The sequence below is a fragment of the Pseudophryne corroboree genome, chromosome 6, assembly GCF_028390025.1.
Source record: "Pseudophryne corroboree isolate aPseCor3 chromosome 6, aPseCor3.hap2, whole genome shotgun sequence".
NCBI classification, from domain to species: domain Eukaryota; kingdom Metazoa; phylum Chordata; class Amphibia; order Anura; family Myobatrachidae; genus Pseudophryne; species Pseudophryne corroboree.
The window spans coordinates 272,302,329-272,320,935 of record NC_086449.1 but is presented as its reverse complement, the minus strand read 5'-3'; the positions used below and the strand labels follow the sequence as shown (position 1 = coordinate 272,320,935).

The 18,607-nt window shown below is 44.8% G+C and overlaps 1 protein-coding gene across 1 annotated transcript in view; it reads right to left on the bottom strand.

Moving 5' to 3' along the window:
• SECISBP2L (SECIS binding protein 2 like) overlaps positions 1 to 18,607 on the bottom strand; it is a 197,623-nt gene that overhangs the window by 65,827 nt on the left and 113,189 nt on the right. Inside the window, exons 9-13 of the mRNA XM_063926038.1 lie at positions 13,929 to 14,012; positions 13,632 to 13,799; positions 11,819 to 11,960; positions 10,956 to 11,125; positions 3,724 to 3,856 (exon numbers count right to left, since the gene is read on the bottom strand). Of these exons, the coding sequence (XP_063782108.1) occupies positions 3,724 to 3,856; positions 10,956 to 11,125; positions 11,819 to 11,960; positions 13,632 to 13,799; positions 13,929 to 14,012 (697 nt within the window). The remainder of the gene's footprint in view (positions 1 to 3,723; positions 3,857 to 10,955; positions 11,126 to 11,818; positions 11,961 to 13,631; positions 13,800 to 13,928; positions 14,013 to 18,607) is intronic.

Below are 18,607 nucleotides of genomic sequence, written 5' to 3'. Positions count from 1 at the left end.
ATGGTAAAAGGAGCCCGGGGCAAGCAGCACCACCTTTTTTGACAGTCGAGAGACTGATACGTCAACACCCAGGGGTTCTTCCCAGAATTTCCTATCTTCAGGAGCAAATAGGAAAGTGTGCAAAAATCTTTTTGACACTTGGTATTTTTTTGTCTGGATTTTTCCAGGCTAACTTAAACAGGTCATCTAACTCTGCAGAACAGGGAAAGTGACATTAGGCTTGTTCTGTGCAAAGAAAAATGACTGCTGTGACGCAGCATCCTCTAGAGGGAGCTTTAACACGTCCCGTACAGCCAGACTGAGTGGTTCAATACCCTGAGCAGAAGCGGAATCCCCACTAATGGGATCCAAGTCATCCCCATCCTCCTGTATTTCATCATCTGAATCAGAGAGTAGAGCAGGTAAACCATGCTTTTATGGTCCTGAGCTAGAGAGAAGGGGCTGTGTAACATCTGCCCTAGCAGCTAAGTCTGCAATAGCCTGTTGTAGTAGCTGAGTTTTCTTAACAGTAGCAGTGAGTTGTGATGACATGTCAGACATCATATTCTTAAGAGCCCCTAGCCAGGAGGGCTCTGGACCCTCTTCCCCAGCCCCTTCACTGAGTTGCGAAGATTGGCTGCATTGTTCACATGAAACAATCAGATGATAAGGGAGAGAATCTGGTGTGGCATACACTGCATAGTTTGTGCTTACCCATGTTTACAGTAATTACAATGACATACACACAGACAGTAATACTTATCAAGCCTGCCCTTACTGTATGTGAGAGGAGAGACACACAGGGAGAAGACCAGTACACTCCCAGCTATACAGCCCTAGTGAGGCTGTCAGCTTATTCTATCACAGTGAAACACTAATTATGTCTGTCCTGTATAGGACACAGATTGTGTACAATAGCGGCTCTCCCCCTTTGCTACACCCTGTACCAGTTTTCCAGCGTGTCTTGTGAGTCAGGAGGAGCTGAGTGTGCTTGCTGCTGCATTAAACAGAGGAAGGTGCCAAGGTGCCAAAATGCAGCTGGTCTCGCTCTGAGGTAGCTCCGCTTCTCCCCCCACCCCCAAGGGCGCCGGCGCTACAGAGATTTTTATACTGGCAATGTCTCCTAGTTTGCTTAAAAAAATAAAAAATCACACAGGTGCTAGTTTAAACCACCGCTAGTCAGTTTACACGGGGGGTCTAGCGGGTCCCGTATGCCACGCACACGTTTAGCTGCACCAGGAACCGGGGGACCCCCCTAGCGGGGCCCCCGGCTTGTACTCACCAGTAGTCATCTTCAGGCATACGTTAGGGACGTGCTGCGATTGCGACAGCTATGGCGCAGTGCCCCGCTGAACAAACAACCTCTCAGGACGGTGGTCCTGCAGCGGGGAAGCTGCTCTGAGAACTCGATAGGCCGGTGAGCACCCCCCTCTCCCCCTTAACTCCCACGGTGCAGGTATGCTGTTGCCCAAACAGAATACCGAAAATAATAAAAGTTTAAAATAAATTGAAGAAAACTCTCTGGAGCTGCAGAGATGTGCATCCTCTCCTGAAGGCACTTTTTTCTAAACAGCCTGTGGGAGGGGGCATAGAGGGGAGGAGCCAGCACACCCAGTGAAGAAATGTAAGGTGCACCAGCTCCTTTGGACCCAGTCTATACCTCATCGTACTTAGTCTCCCCAATATCCCTTATGGATGCTAGAGAAAACAGTTATACGTACTTAACTGTGGAAAAGTACATTTCCTAGTTTCGCACAATATTCATTAGTACTTTGTTGGGAATTCTTTTGCTGCAATTACATACCTCTCGACATTGGTAGCCAGTGGGTCGGGATCTTTGGCGTGCCAAAAGCGTGCCCAAATCAGGAAAGGGGTGTAGCCTAGGGATAAGGGCCGGGGTCTCATGTCACTCCTGTTTCCGGTACTGTGGGGGCATGCACAGCACTCTCCCAGATGCTGGGCTACCCCCAGGCTCTCTCTGCACTGAGTATATATGCTGTGCGCATGCACACATCGTCTATTCATCCACTGCTTACCCACTACTCTGCATAGTTGCTCCCCTCAACTGTCCCGCTTTCCCCACTGTGGGACACTAATGTATTTGCCATTTAAAAAGTTCCATTGATCACACAAATTCGTTGCACACCTTTGCTGTCATACATCCCTACAGCATAACACTAACTGGATGCTTCACAGTACGTGTTGCACACTCAGGGAGCAAATCTTCAATTCTTCTGCGGACATATTCCATTCCATCACTACCAAATATGGATATTCTGGTTTGTCACTCCAGATGACACTGTTTAATTGTTCTTCTAATTAATTAATTAATATGCTTTTTAGCCCATTCTAATCTTTTCTGTCTTTGTTTGAGAGATAAAATGTGTGAGATAATTGTGAGATAAAATTGTGTTTAAAATAAAATACTGAAGTCTGCGTCGAACAGTCCTGGCACTGATGTTTACACCACATTCACCTAAATCTTTTTGCGGCCAATTTTTTTCTGACTCTCAAGCACAGTTTTTTCATTCTTTTATCACAGCATGGAGTTGTGGATCTTTTCTTAGCTTTACCAGTTTGGTTTTGAATGGACGGAGTCTCTTGATACTTATTCCACAGTTTTGAAGTTCCTCCTTTAGTTATGTTGCTAGCTACTTTACTTAAAATTTCGTTGCAAGTATTAAGTGCGCCATACACCTAAAGATTTATTGTCCAATCTGGCTGGTTGGAAAGAAAATCTGGTAATGTATCGGAAAAAATTACAACTGACCATTTGCTCCTAAACATTGAAAAACGTCAATCATATAAATTGGTCAATCAATCAGATTAAATGGTCAATCAGATAAATTGTCTGAACAACTGTTTTTGTCAGTTTTCCGGCATTTCGGGGCAAATGGTAAATTGTCATTTGCACCCATACATTCCAGATTTTCATTCCAACCAGCCAGACTGGACAATAAATCTTTAGGCGGTTCCTTACGTAATGTAATTATTTTGTATCTCTTTCTAGGTTACCAGTCAACTCTCTTTACTTTGCCTGAGCTTATTTGCTACAGCCTACCTGAGTATTGTAGCCAACATTTGCAATCCATTATGGTCACAGTCTACTTCATGCAGGAAAAATGTCACAAAGCACATATTATATCAATCTGGTTACACTACATTACAATGAGTTCAATGACCTCCAGTAAAATGCCTGCATAGTTATCAGATCTCAGGGCTTAATTCAGAGTTGGAAGTAAAGCAAGTAAGATCAAGTAACTTTAAACCTGGACAAACCATGTTGCACTGCAAGGTCTGCAAATACACTATTCCTTTTTTTTTTTTTTTTTTATATGCAGGGTAAATACTGGCAGCTTTTGCATGTAGCCTACACATATGCTGGACGCTTTATTTTTACACTGCAATTTAGATTTCAGTTTGGACACACCCCACCCAAATCTAAATCTCTCTGCAACATTACTTGGTCTTTCTTGCTTTACTCCCACCTCAGAATCAGGCCCTCAATCGAATACAGCTCATTAGGGATTAGGTGGAACGGTAGATTCCCAGCGTTAATGTCACTGCAGCATCTTTGTGATAGAATACGGGAGAAATAGAATGACAAAAAACACATTCTTGCCCAGCACTCGGTATCCGTTTAAGCCACTTTAAAATGTATAAAATATTTCTATATTCTAATTTCAAATATGGTTTAATTAAAAACATGGTGTCACTCTACTTTTTATCTTTCGCTCAGGCTACCTTCTTGTGAAGCCAACTCCTCAGACTGATCATCAGCAAAACTTAAAGGGATATCTTTTTGCTCATCTGAACTCAGAACACTTTGATCCACTGTTAAACGTCCTTTCTTTTCTTCCCTTTCTTTCAAAATAATCTACAAGGAGACATAATTACATCATATTCAGAACAATATTATGTTTCAGGTCTGTGCCCGGCACCAGTGGCATGCGTCAATCTAATCATAAAACCAACAAAAAAACCATGAGCCACAAGGATATACAAATAAAGCATGTATGTCTCCAGCTAGGGAGAAATATAAAATAAATAGGGAAGGCTAACAACGTTCTATGGGACTGCTGCATGTTTATTCAAAAACATAACCTATACATGTAGTTTGTGTAATAGAATCTGACTGCAACCTGGTTACAACCGTTAAAAAGGATTAGGCATGTGGGCCTCCAGTTGGTAAGCAATATATGAATAGGCCAAGAGTTTACATCTCCTATACTATTTTGTCTAAGGTGTCTTCACAGATGTCAGTGCATGTCCCCTTTGGAGAAACCATTTTAGTTTAAAATTTACAATATATTTGATTACTACATAAAATTAATAAGTCAGTAGTAGTATGTTAAATAAAAAAACAGTCCTAGGTCTGTATGTTTTCTGAAAGTCTGTGTGAAGGACACATCTTCACAGTGTTTGTAAGGCATTTAAAGAGACATGGAGGAATGAACCATTGTAACTGAGAATAATAAGAATTTACTTACCGATAATTCTATTTCTCGTAGTCCGTAGTGGATGCTGGGGACTCCGTAAGGACCATGGGGAATAGCGGCTCCGCAGGAGACAGGGCACAAAAGTAAAAGCTTTAGGATCAGGTGGTGTGCACTGGCTCCTCCCCCTATGACCCTCCTCCAAGCCTCAGTTAGGATACTGTGCCCGGACGAGCGTACACAATAAGGAAGGATCTTGAATCCCGGGTAAGACTCATACCAGCCACACCAATCACACTGTACAACCTGTGATCTGAACCCAGTTAACAGCATGATAACAGCGGAGCCTCTGAAAAGATGGCTCACAACAATAATAACCCGATTTTTGTAACAATAACTATGTACAAGTATTGCAGACAATCCGCACTTGGGATGGGCGCCCAGCATCCACTACGGACTACGAGAAATAGAATTATCGGTAAGTAAATTCTTATTTTCTCTGACGTCCTAAGTGGATGCTGGGGACTCCGTAAGGACCATGGGGATTATACCAAAGCTCCCAAACGGGCGGGAGAGTGCGGATGACTCTGCAACACCGAATGAGAGAACTCCAGGTCCTCCTCAGCCAGGGTATCAAATTTGTAGAATTTTGCAAACGTGTTTGCCCCTGACCAAGTAGCAGCTCGGCAAAGTTGTAAAGCCGAGACCCCTTGGGCAGTCGCCCAAGATGAGCCCACCTTCCTTGTGGAATGGGCAATTACAGATTTTGGCTGTGGCAGGCCTGCCACAGAATGTGCAAGCTGAATTGTACTACAAATCCAACGAGCAATCGTCTGCTTAGAAGCAGGAGCACCCAGTTTGTTGGGTGCATACAGGATAAACAGCGAGTCAGTTTTCCTGACTCCAGCCGTCCTGGAAACATATATTTTCAGGGCCCTGACAACATCTAGCAACTTGGAGTCCTCCAAGTCCCTATTAGCCGCAGGTACCACAATAGGCTGGTTCAGGTGAAACGCTGACACCACCTTAGAGAAAAACTGGGGACGAGTCCGCAGTTCTGCCCTGTCCGAATGGAAAAAGAGATATGGGCTTTTGTGAGACAAAGCCGCCAATTCTGACACTCGCCTGGCCGAGGCCAGGGCCAACCGCATGGTCACTTTCCATGTGAGATATTTCCAATCCACAGATTTGAGCGGTTCAAACCAATGTGATTTGAGGAATCCCAGAACTACGTTGAGATCCCACGGTGCCACTGGAGGCACAAAAGGGGGTTGTATATGCAGTACTCCCTTGACAAACGTCTAGACTTCAGGAACTGAAGCCAATTCTTTCTGGAAGAAAAACGACAGGGCCGAAATTTGAACCTTAATGGACCCCAATTTTAGGCCCATAGACACTCCTGTTTGCAGGAAATGCAGGAATCGACAGAGTTGAAATTTCTTCGTGGGGGCCTTCCTGGCCTCACACCACGCAACATATTTTCGCCACCTGTGGTGATAATGTTGTGCGGTCACCTCCTTCCTGGCTTTGACCAGGGTAGGGATGACCTCTTCCGGAATGCCTTTTTCCCTTAGGATCCGGCGTTCAACCGCCATGCCGTCAAACGCAGCCGCGGTAAGTCTTGGAACAGACATGGTACTTGCTGAAGCAAATCCCTTCTTAGCGGCAGAGGCCATGGGTCCTCTGTGAGCATCTCTTGAAGTTCCGGGTACCAAGTCCTTCTTGGCCAATCCGGAGCCACGAGTATAGTTCTTACTCCTCTACGTCTTATAATTCTCAGTACCTTGGGTATGAGAAGCAGAGGAGGGAACACATACACCGACTGGTACACCCACGGTGTTACCAGAACGTCCACAGCTATTGCCTGAGGGTCTCTTGACCTGGCGCAATACCTGTCCAGTTTTTTGTTCAGGCGGGACGCCATCATGTCCACCTTTGGTCTTTCCCAACGGTTCACAATCATGTGGAAAACTTCCAGATGAAGTCCCCACTCTCCCGGGTGGAGGTCGTGCCTGCTGAGGAAGTCTGCTTCCCAGTTGTCCACTCCCGGAATGAACACTGCTATCACATGATTTTCCGCCCAGCGAAGAATCCTTGCAGTTTCTGCCATTGCCCTCCTGCTTCTTGTGCCGCCCTGTCTGTTTACGTGGGCGACTGCCGTGATGTTGTCCGACTGGATCAATACCGGCTGACCTTGAAGCAGAGGTCTTGCTAAGCTTAGAGCATTGTAAATTGCCCTTAGCTCCAGTATATTTATGTGGAGAGAAGTCTCCAGACTTGACCACACTCCCTGGAAATTTTTTCCCTGTGTGACTGCTCCCCAGCCTCTCAGGCTGGCATCCGTGGTCACCAGGACCCAGTCCTGAATGCCGAATCTGCGGCCCTCTAGTAGATGAGCACTCTGCAGCCACCACAGAAGAGACACCCTTGTCCTTGGAGACAGGGTTATCCGCTGATGCATCTGAAGATGCGATCCGGACCATTTTTCCAGCAGATCCCACTGAAAAGTTCTTGCGTGAAATCTGCCGAATGGAATCGCTTCGTAAGAAGCCACCATTTTTCCCAGGACCCTTGTGCAATGATGCACTGACACTTTTCCTGGTTTCAGGAGGTTCCTGACTAGCTCGGATAACTCCCTGGCTTTCTCCTCCGGGAGAAACACCTTTTTCTGGACTGTGTCCAGAATCATCTCTAGGAACAGCAGACGTGTCGTCGGGATCAGCTGCGATTTTTGAATATTTAGAATCCACCCGTGCTGTTGTAGCAGTACCCGAGATAGTGCTACTCCGACCTCCAACTGTTCCTTGGACTTTGCCCTTATCAGGAGATCGTCCAAGTAAGGGATAATTAAGACGTCTTTTCTTCGAAGAAGAATCATCATTTCGGCCCTTACCTTGGTAAAGACCCGGGGTGCCGTGGACAATCCAAACGGCAGCGTCTGAACTGATAGTGACAGTTCAGTACCACGAACCTGAGGTACCCTTGGTGAGAAGGGCAAATTGGGACATGGAAGTAAGCATCCTTGATGTCCAAGGACACCATATAGTCCCCTCTTCCAGGTTCGCTATCACTGCTCTGAGTGACTCCATCTTGATTTGAACCTTTGTATGTAAGTGTTCAAAGATTTCAGATTTAGAATAGGTCTCACCGAGCCGTCTGGCTTCGGTACCACAAATAGTGTGGAATAATACCCCTTTCCTTGTTGTAGGAGGGGTACTTTGATTATCACCTGCTGGTGAATTGCTTCCAATACTGCCTCCCTGTCGGAGGGAGACGTTGGTAAAGCAGACCTCAGGAACCTGCGAGGAGGCGACGTCTCGAATTCCAATCTGTACCCCTGAGATACTACCTGTAGGATCCAGGGGTCCACTTGCGAGTGAGCCCACTGCGCGCTGAAACTCTTGAGACGACCCCCCACCGCACCTGAGTCCGCTTGTAAGGCCCCAGCGTCATGCTGAGGGCTTGGCAGAAGCGGTGGAGGGCTTCTGTTCCTGGGAAGGGGCTGCCTGCTGCAGTCTTTTTTCCTTTCCTCTACCCCTGGGCAGATATGACTGGCCTTTTGCCCGCTTGCCCTTATGGGGACGAAAGGACTGAGGCTGAAAAGACGGTGTCTTTTTCTGCTGAGAGGTGACTTGGGGTAAAAAGGTGGATTTTTCAGCTGTTGCCGTGGCCACCAGGTCCGATAGACCTACCCCAAATAACTCCTCCCCTTTATACGGCAATACTTCCATGTGCCGTTTGGAATCCGCATCACCTGACCACTGTCGTGTCCATAAACATCTTCTGGCAGAAATGGACATCGCACTTACTCTTGATGCCAGAGTGCAAATATCCCTCTGTGCATCTCGCATATATAGAAATGCATCCTTTAAATGCTCTATAGTCAATAAAATACTGTCCCTGTCAAGGGTATCAATATTTTCAGTCAGGGAAACCGACCAAGCCACCCAGCACTGCACATCCAGGCTGAGGCGATCGCTGGTCGCAGTATAACACCAGTATGTGTGTATATACTTTTTAGGATATTTTCCAGCCTCCTATCAGCTGGTTCCTTGAGGGCGGCCGTATCTGGAGACGGTAACGCCACTTGTTTTGATAAGCGTGTGAATGCCTTATCCACCCTAGGGGGTGTTTCCCAACGCGCCCTAACTTCTGGCGGGAAAGGGTATAACGCCAATAATTTCTTAGATATTAGCAATTTTTAATTCATCTGATTCAGGAAAAACTACAGGTAGTTTTTTCACACCCCACATAATACCCTTTTTTGTGGTACTTGTAGTATCAGAAATATGTAACACCTCCTTCATTGCCCTTATCATGTAACGTGTGGCCCTACTGGAAAATACGTCTGTTTCTTCACCGTCGACACTGGAGTCAGTGTCCGTGTCTGTGTCTGTGTCGACCGACTGAGGTAATGGCCGTTTTAAAGCCCCTGACGGTGTTTGAGACGCCTGGACAGGTACTAATTGGTTTGCCGGCCGTCTCACGTCGTCAACCGACCTTGCAGCGTGTTGACATTATCACGTAATTCCATAAATAAGCCATCCATTCCGGTGTCGACTCCCTAGGGGGCGACATCACCATTACAGGCAATTTCTCCGCCTCCACACCAACATCGTCCTCATACATGTCGACACACACGTACCGACACAGCACACACACAGGGAATGCTCTGATAGAGGACAGGACCCCACTAGCCCTTTGGGGAGACAGAGGGAGAGTTTGCCAGCACACACCAAAACGCTATAATTATACACGGACAACCTTATAATAAGTGTTTTCCCTTATAGCATCTTAATATATTATAATATCGCCACACAAAATGCCCCCCCTCTCTGTTTTAACCCTGTTTCTGTAGTGCAGTGCAGGGGAGAGCCTGGGAGCCTTCCTAGCAGCGGAGCTGTGTAGGAAAATGGCGCTGTGTGCTGAGGAGAATAGGCCCCGCCCACTTTCCGGCGGGCTCTTCTCCCGGTTTTTCTGACAACCTGGCAGGGGTTAAATACATCCATATAGCCTCAGGGGCTATATGTGATGTATTTTTAGCCAGCATAGGTACTTTCATTGCTGCCCAGGGCGCCCCCCCAGCGCCCTGCACCCTCAGTGACCGTTGGTGTGAAGTGTGCTGAGAGCAATGGCGCACAGCTGCCGTGCTGTGCGCTACCTTAAGAAGACTGGGAAGTCTTCAGCCGCCGATTTCTGGACCTCTTCTCTCTTCAGCATCTGCAAGGGGGTCGGCGGCGCGGCTCCGGTGACCCATCCAGGCTGTACCTGTGATCGTCCCTCTGGAGCTAGTGTCCAGTAGCCTAAGAAGCCAATCCATCCTGCACGCAGGTGAGTTCACTTCTTCTCCCCTAAGTCCCGCGTTGCAGTGAGCCTGTTGCCAGCAGGACTCACTGAAAATAAAAAACCTAACAAAACTTTTACTCTAAGCAGCTCTTTAGGAGAGCCACCTAGATTGCACCCTTCTCGGCCGGGCACAAAAACCTAACTGAGGCTTGGAGGAGGGTCATAGGGGGAGGAGCCAGTGCACACCACCTGATCCTAAAGCTTTTACTTTTGTGCCCTGTCTCCTGCGGAGCCGCTATTCCCCATGGTCCTTACGGAGTCCCCAGCATCCACTTAGGACGTCAGAGAAATATAGTATCAACAGAGTAAAACATCATTACACTTTGCAAGTTCATATGGTACCTAAGGCTGGGTACAGACTAGGCCAGTATCGGTACAATTTGCCGTATTGACACAACAAATTGTGCATATCGGCTAGTGTGTACCCACTACTGCATGCTGCCGCGGGTCATATGTGAAGTCTTACGGTCGGCCATGCTACACGGCCAACTGGAAGATATCGTATGCGACCCAGTGCTTTGTAATGTACAATAATCTTTCCGTCCTTTATTACATCAAGCTGATATGTGCAGGCAAATCAGGCATGGTCTGGTCCGAAGGGAATTCGGTCCAATTATCAGCCTGATCGCCCGTTGTAAAGGTGTGCACCCGGCTTTAGATTAAAAATGTGTAGAATGCAGGTTTTGCTAAGAGAAAATACTTGACCAATCTTATACCAAAATGCTTATTGATTTGCAAAAACAGATATTTAGTATACAAATTAGTGAAACACAGTAACAAGCTATTCAGACAGTGTAACATGGAAGCCATGCTGTAACATCAAAGATAATCTGTTACATTCTTAAGGGGCCCATACTTTAGGCAGCTATTGAGGAAATTCTCAGTTCTGCCAATGCCTGGGTCAGGGGACTGGGGAAATCCAACATGTTGGCAATCCTCAATTCGCCGATGCAGACTAAAAAGTAATCGGGATTGGAGAGTCTGGTATTTTTAACATGCTGTTTTTTTGGCAGACTCAAAGACGGATCATCGATGTCTGTTAGGTCGACTCTGCGTCGACAGAAGGGGGAATTGGAACACAGATGTATGGCTCACATCAGGCCACATACGCTCATTTGTAATTACTGTATTATATTTTATTTTATTTTTAAGTAACCCGGAAAGCTACTTTGTACATACCTGATATTAACTTACCTTTTTAAGTGCAGTTGGACGTTTTAGTTTTGGAACTTCTTTTTCTTTTCCCCTCTTGACCCTTGGAGCAGTGGAGTCCAAAGGGTTTGGAGAACCCACCAGTGTCTGCGCCTTTGTGAATACATTTCTGTTTGTGTGTTCTTTGGTGTGAAATGGGACCGCACTACCAACTGTGAACAAAAACATTTGCTTGTAGACGCTATATCACAGCATTTTTAAACCATATGACAAAATATCTAAGCCAAAAGTAATTTATCAGCTAAACCAGTGGTTCTCAAACTCGATCCTCCCGTTCTGCAGGTTAGCTAGCAGGTGCACAGGTGTTCTCATTAATCACTGACCCATTTTAAAAGATCCACAGATGGAGCTAATTATTTCACAAGTGATTTTGTGAAGAGACCTGGAAAACATGCACTGTCCTCAGGACTGAGCTGGAAAACCTGTGAGCTAAAGCAATATTTAGCCAACTAATGCATTAGCTACTTCTGTAGTCCCTTCACGAGGTATGAGGCGAAGGCGGTGATTTAAGATTTCTCATAGCATTTCTGGAGGATGCATGTCTTCAATTAAGAACTGATAATAGTAGGCAGTTTCTAAAATTGCAATGTAGGTAATGAAAGACACAGTAATAAGAACTGCCAACAAATAAAAACCATCAATAGTGTGTGTGTATACACATATACTGATGGGAGATGAGTAGTATAATATAATCACTGGCCAAAAAAGATAAAATCAAAAGTAAATAAACACGTTTGGATTTTTAGATTAGATAGAGTTTTCTTCCAGACACAAAAATATAGGAAGACAAATCACATACAAAAAAAAAAAAAAAAAGAAGACAGAAGAGATGAGAAGAGACATACCAGTGTAGGACAACGGTCTGGTGTTTGTGATCTGACGAGCCTTCATAGCCTGTTGCTGTCTCTCCAGTTCTGCTAGCATATCCCCTAGGTCTAGCTGTACAGGAGTCTTGCTCTTCTTCCCAGATGCTTTGGATAAGGCTTCCTGTGGTAAAAACATTGAGGTAATAAAAGTTGCAATAATACAAAGACTATTATTAAAAGGAGCATAGTTTGCTTTAAACATTATGTGAGGACATTATGTGACCGTCCATAATCTGGAAAGTCGGCCTCAACACAAAGAAAATCTACAGTATGTTAAAACGTAAATGGTACAAAACTTAAAAAAATACAGAATATTGGAATCTTGTTTCTGTAAAGAAAGGCTCCTGGCATTTTCAGTTAAAACTGTAAAGTGTAGATATACAACTCCTCAGCAACTTAGCGAAACTCCTGTCTGTGGCAGATTAGTATAGGTACGTAACGTCGCCATGTCAATCCCAAAGCAGTGTGGCAAAGTTCCTGGGCTGACTTTCTGATCACTTTCACTGAGCAAGGACACACCTTTCCTCCAGTGGATCTGCAAGCTTTTAGTATCTATAGTAAGTGCTCATCTGCCTCCCCTTCTCCTCTCTTGTGCCCTCTTTGCACTTGGCAAGGTACAAATAAATCTGTTTGACTGATCAGTTATGTGTTTTGAAATAATATTCACTGCAGGGAAAGCCAAATCTACTTGCCTGACAATGAAAGGTACTTTGGGCAACAGGTGAACAGATGTGCAGGAGACTATGCTCCCTACACAGCATCAGAGCACATGAAAATAAACTAAAGAGGTGAGAGATCTATTCTTCCTGTCCCCTGACTTACTAACTGGAAATCTCCCAAATAGTAAATGCTGAAAACATATATACAGTAACGTACCGATATAGTTCAACACATTCTGATTTTGTAGCATATTATAAAGGTAATCTACGAGAAATAGAGATGATATAATAAAATAATGAAAGGCTTATTTTCCATAAAATACTACTGAATATTATTGCAAACTACAAATAATTTTTCTTTTCTGTCTCATTATCCCTTAGGCTCTTGCCAAAGTTCTTCTGTCATTCTTAAAATGGGAAACCAGCTATTGAGCTCCTCTGTCCAGTGACCAGACTCCCATTGGATAGGACCATACGAATGTTAAGTCAAACCTGGGAAATCAGGTTTAAGAAGTCAATCGATGTTAGGGACATCTGGTAACTTTAGCTGTCGTGCTGAATTTGACAGGCAATCTTTTTGGGCCCATACAGATGGGTCCACCTTTATCTTGACTTCTTTGCTGCGCCTAGGCACACCATGGTTTATGAACATAAACCCTTCATCTATTGTTCTCGGCTGCAATACAATACAATACAATACAATACAGAGAATACATCAGGGGATTAAGTCTGACTGACCTGGCTCCGTTAATCCTATTAAAGGTCAAGATAAACGTGGACCCATCCATGCTGCAATTTCTAGCCAATATAAAAACCAAATTAGCTGGTAAAACTGCTACTTTTATGGGTTCAGTTAATCCAATTATGTGTGATATTTCAAGAGACCTGGCCTAATGGCAAACACCAGATCTGAAGTCGGTGTTTCAGCAGGGACTGTAGTACAGAAAATATAACAGAAAGCAAGCAAAGAAGTGCCAGACAACTCCCTATGTTTATTCCCAGGACCATCATACTACTCTGCATTTCAGCTGTATTAAGCAATGAAGTTTTGAGGTTAGAGTGATGACAACAGGCTGACTCTAAATCCTCGTACAGGGACACTGCAACATTTTTATGAAGCATGTGCGACAAACCTGGAGCTTTTTCTGCTCCATGCTAATCTCAGAGTATTCCTGGGCTGTAGCCAATGCAGCAGCAAGAGCCTTCTTCTTCTGACTTTTAGCACGCTTTGGTACGGAAGTAGTGATGGGGATTGGGGTCTGAACGATGTTAATGGGGGAGTTGTCAGGTAAGTCATCCAACTGAAAAGAAAATGAAAACAGTTAATAAAGGACTCCAGATTTTACAGTGCATATTCTCAGTTTCCTTTTACATAATCAAAAAAAGGTTATCTATGGGTTACTAAGAAAGTTACGGAAACCGCCACTTACCACTTTAGCTGCTATCTTTGGCTGAGGGTTTTCATTTCTAGAACTCCCGCTGCTGCTGTTTAATTCTGGAAATTCATCTTCATCCTAAACAATGAAAAATCAGGCAATAAAGTACCAGCCAATGGGAAAGGGTAGGGAAAGGACAGAAATAGAAGATTACATGCCAGATGTGCTCCTATAATGTTACTTGTTAAAATGGTCCAGCATGGACATGTAGAAATGGATGGCAGTGTAGTACTTATGTTTGTAGCATGGTCATGCACTAGTACTAAAGCATTACATTTCTCTGCATGAATGCAGGAACGACTGGGAACATAGGTCATCTAAAATGCTATTTTTCAATATCTGACATTACCCTGAGGGCCATATGGATGAAACTGTGAAAGCCAAGATCAACAGGTCGACTTTGGGGAGTTTTCCGCTGTCATCTATTCTGTATCTGATAGAGCAACTAGGTTGTTGGTACTTTTAAATTTCAAGCCCGAATTTAATCCACAAACTATGCACACCAGGAACGAAATGTGAAAACGTTCAAAACAGATTCTACTACCAATAGGAATAATTGAAACTCAATGTGATGGAAGAAAATAAACTAAACTATAGGACAGTGATGGGCAACCTGATGCACTTGAAAGGCTGCATTTGACCTCTAAATGAAAAAGGGCTGCACACTCGCCTTAAATCTTAGTAATAAGATCAGTCCCAAAACCAGATTCCCACTTAAGCACTTACCTACATGTCACTTTTAAAAATGCCCACAATACCTAATAAAAAATTGTAATGCGAGGGCAATAGTATTTTTTTTTATAATAATTAACTACAGCAATATCTGTCTCATGCATTCTTGAATTATTCATTATTTATTTTTCTCTACTGTGCGAGACTCCATCATAACTACTGGGGATGTGGAGTCTATGGCATGAATCTAGCAACAAGTCTGTGTAAATTGGGGTTTTATTTCAGTACTGTTATTTATATAGAGCACACATTATGCAGCGCTTTACAAAAATATTTAGTCACTTACACCAGTCCCTGTCACTGTAAAGCTTACAATTCACAGGAAATTTACCTAACATAGAGAGAACATACAAACTATGAACAGACAAGGCCATGATGAAAATAGAACCAAGAACTCAGTGCAGTGTGGCAGCAAACTGACCATTGTGCCACCATGCTTCCCCTCTCAATTTCAAAGTGTGACCCTAACTTTAAAAAATTCAGCCTGACCAATCTTTGATAACACTTCACATATACTGGAGTGTTTCTATCACATCATATCTTCTCCCCTCCTTGCATATTGTTCAGTTCTTGAAGACTTTCCTGACACGTGCCTGTTATAGCATCTCATCCTATACAACCAAGCATTCTACAGGCTTTTTAAATATTTGACTAGAATGCTTCTCTCTAAAATCACCAAATTATTAGTATTACTACTCTATGTATCTACTGCAAAAAGACATAGCCTTCCTTGCAGACCCCGAGTCTGCCTCTTCTCGGACCCACCCTGCCCACAGAACTACACAACATCCTCTGGGAGTGCGGGCAGGATCACTTGCTGCAGGTGGTGAAATGCGATCTGGGAAATGCGGGCGGCTGGAGTCAGACTGTGCAGCGTGACCTCTGACTTCACGTCACGCTGCACAATGCGCACAGCTGGGGGCAGGGGGAGCCGGGAGAGGGAGCTGGGCAGCGTCTGAGCCTCCCGAGTAAAATCAATGCTGCCTGGCATTGAAAAAAAATGTGCCTTCTAATCCCAAAATCCCCGGGATTGGAAGCTCAAATTCCGGAATTGAATCCCGGACAATTTTAGGCCTAAAACTCTGGATCCTGCCAATCCTGATCCTAGGATTGGCCACCCTAATTAAGGGACTGTGCAGGATACCACTGTTAAGATTTGAGAACAGTGGGCGTCTACTGCTAATGGGGGCCTGGGATGTGGGGGTGGGGGTGGGGGTGGGTTGCAAAACACCCTCTAGATATTTATTTAGGACATTTTTTATAAAATATATTTTCTAAAGTTTATTAAGTAATATTAAAAATAGGATTTTGGTACTTACCAGGTAAATCCTTTTCTTTGAATCCATAGGGGGCACTGGAGTACTCTTGGGATATGGACGGCTTCCACCGGAAGAAGGCACTGAATAAATTAATTTTTGAGACTACTCCTCCCCTCCATATCCTCGAGCACTTCAGTGTTTTTTACTGAGCCGAACAGGATCGATAGAGAGATTGACCAAAGGAGAATTACATATAATCTCACGGACAACAATAAAGTTGACACAAAACGTAACAGACAACTAAACAGTTGACACCATAACTGATTAACCCTTGTTAAATTTAAACCAGTCGTGAAAGTGTGTTACCATAAGAACCACTGAACTTCCTAAAACAGGTAAACTGCTCTGGGTGGGCGTCCAGTGCCCCCTATGGATTCAAAGAAAAGGATTTACCTGGTAAATACCAAAATCCTATTTTCTTTATCATCCACTAGGGGTCACTGGAGTACTCTTGGGATGTACCAAAGTTTCCTCCGTGGTGGGAGAGCTGTATGGCACTTGTAACACTAAACGGCCAAAGCTAGATGCTGATGCCGCGAAAGTATCAAACTTGTAAAAGCGCACAAACGTGTGCACTGAAGACCAAGTAGCCGCACGGCAAAGCTGTGTCGTAGAAGCCCCACGACTCGCTGCCCATGACGTTCCCACAGAACGTGTGGAATGAGCTGTTACTGAAGTAGGTGGCTGTAACCTAGCATAAAGGTAAGCCTGACGTATGGTCAGTTTGATCCATCTGGATAAGGTTTGCTTAGAGGCTGGCCAACCCCTCTTAGCCGCATCATAGAGAACAAACAACGTATCCGTTTTACGCACAGTAGACGTTCGGGATACATAGATGCGCAATGCGCGAACCACATCCAACGTTCCAGAATCTCCTGTTAACACAGGAACTACTATTGGTTGATTGATGTGAAAAGACGACACTACCTTTGGTAGAAAAGCGGGATTCGTCCGAAGTTCCGCTCTGTCATCATGAAAAACTAAATACGGTGACTTGCACGACAAGGCACCCAGATCTGAAACACGCCTAGCCGAAGCTAAGGCTAAAAGAAAAATCGTTTTCCAAGTGAGAAATTTAATATCCACTTGTCGTAAAGGTTCAAAGTAATCGGACTGTAAGAAATCTAAAACCAGATTCAAGTCCCATGGTGCTGTAGGTGGAATGAAAGGAGGCTGTATCCTCTTTACACCCTGTAAAAACGTATGTATTGACGGCAACGAGGCCAATTTCCTTTGAAAGAAAATTGACAACGCAGATACCTGCACCTTTAGTGTGGAAAGACGTAGTCCTCCATCTAACCCCATCTGTAAAAATAACAAAAGACGGGATAAATTAAAAGATGATGTCGGAAATTTCCGAGCTTCACACCAACTTATATAAGTACGCCAGATTCTGTAATAATGAGCTGCCGTAACCGGCTTCCTAGCTCGTACCATGGTTGGTATAACAGACTCAGGAATGCCCTCTCTTCTTAAGATGGCCTTTTCAACAGCCACCCCGTCAAACGCAGCCGCGCTAAATCGGGGTAAAGGAACGGACCCTGTTGTAACAGGTCCGGACGTAGTGGGAGTGGCCACGGATCGTCTGCGAGTAACCCGAGGAGATCCGAGAACCAAGCCCTCCGAGGCCAATGAGGCGCTATTAGTATGACTGTGACGGACCCTCTCTTGATCCGTTTTAGCAACAGCGGGAGCAGCGGAAACGGTGGAAACAGATACACAAGGCTGTACGGCCACGTGGCTGTGAGAGCATCCACCGCCACTGCCCCTGGATCTCTTGTTCTGGACACATATCGTGACACCTGATGATTGTGGCGGGATGCCATCAGATCCACCTGAGGGTACCCCCACTTCTGGATCAACATCTGAAATACTTCTGGATTTAATGCCCACTCTCCTGGATGAAAATCCCGACGACTGAGAAAATCTGCCTCCCAGTTGTCCACTCCCGGAATGAACACTGCCGACAATATCACCTGGTGATATTCGGCCCATCTGAGGATCCGAGCTACTTCCCGCATTGCCATGCGGCTTCTCGTTCCTCCTTGTTTGTTTATGTATGCGACTGCCGTCGCATTGTCTGACTGCACCTGAACAGTCTGAAAACGAAACATGTACACTGCTTGTCTTAGAGCATTGTAAATCGCCCTGAGTTCCAGAACATTTATGGATAGCGATCTTTCGTGATTTGCCCAGAGGCCCTGGAGCCGATGACTCTGAACTACAGCTCCCCAACCTCTGAGACTTGCGTCTGTTGTCAGAATTATCCAATTCACGACGCCGAATCGTCTCCCTGCAGATAGATTGTGTATTTTTAACCACCAGAGAAGAGACACCCTGACTTGTGGCGACAATCTCACCCTGTGGTGCAACTGCAGATGTGATCCCGACCATTGCGCTAACACCTCCAGTTGAAACGGACGTGAGTGAAACCTTCCGAACTGAAGTGCTTCGAAAGCCGCCACCATTGTGCCTAAAAGGCGAATGCACAAATGTACTGAGACTGTGCGTGGCTTGAGCACTAATTGCACCAGATGACGAATGACCTGTACTTTCTGTTGTGGCAGGTAAACCTTTTGTTTTACTGTATCGAGAATCATCCCTAGGAATTGAAGTCGCTGA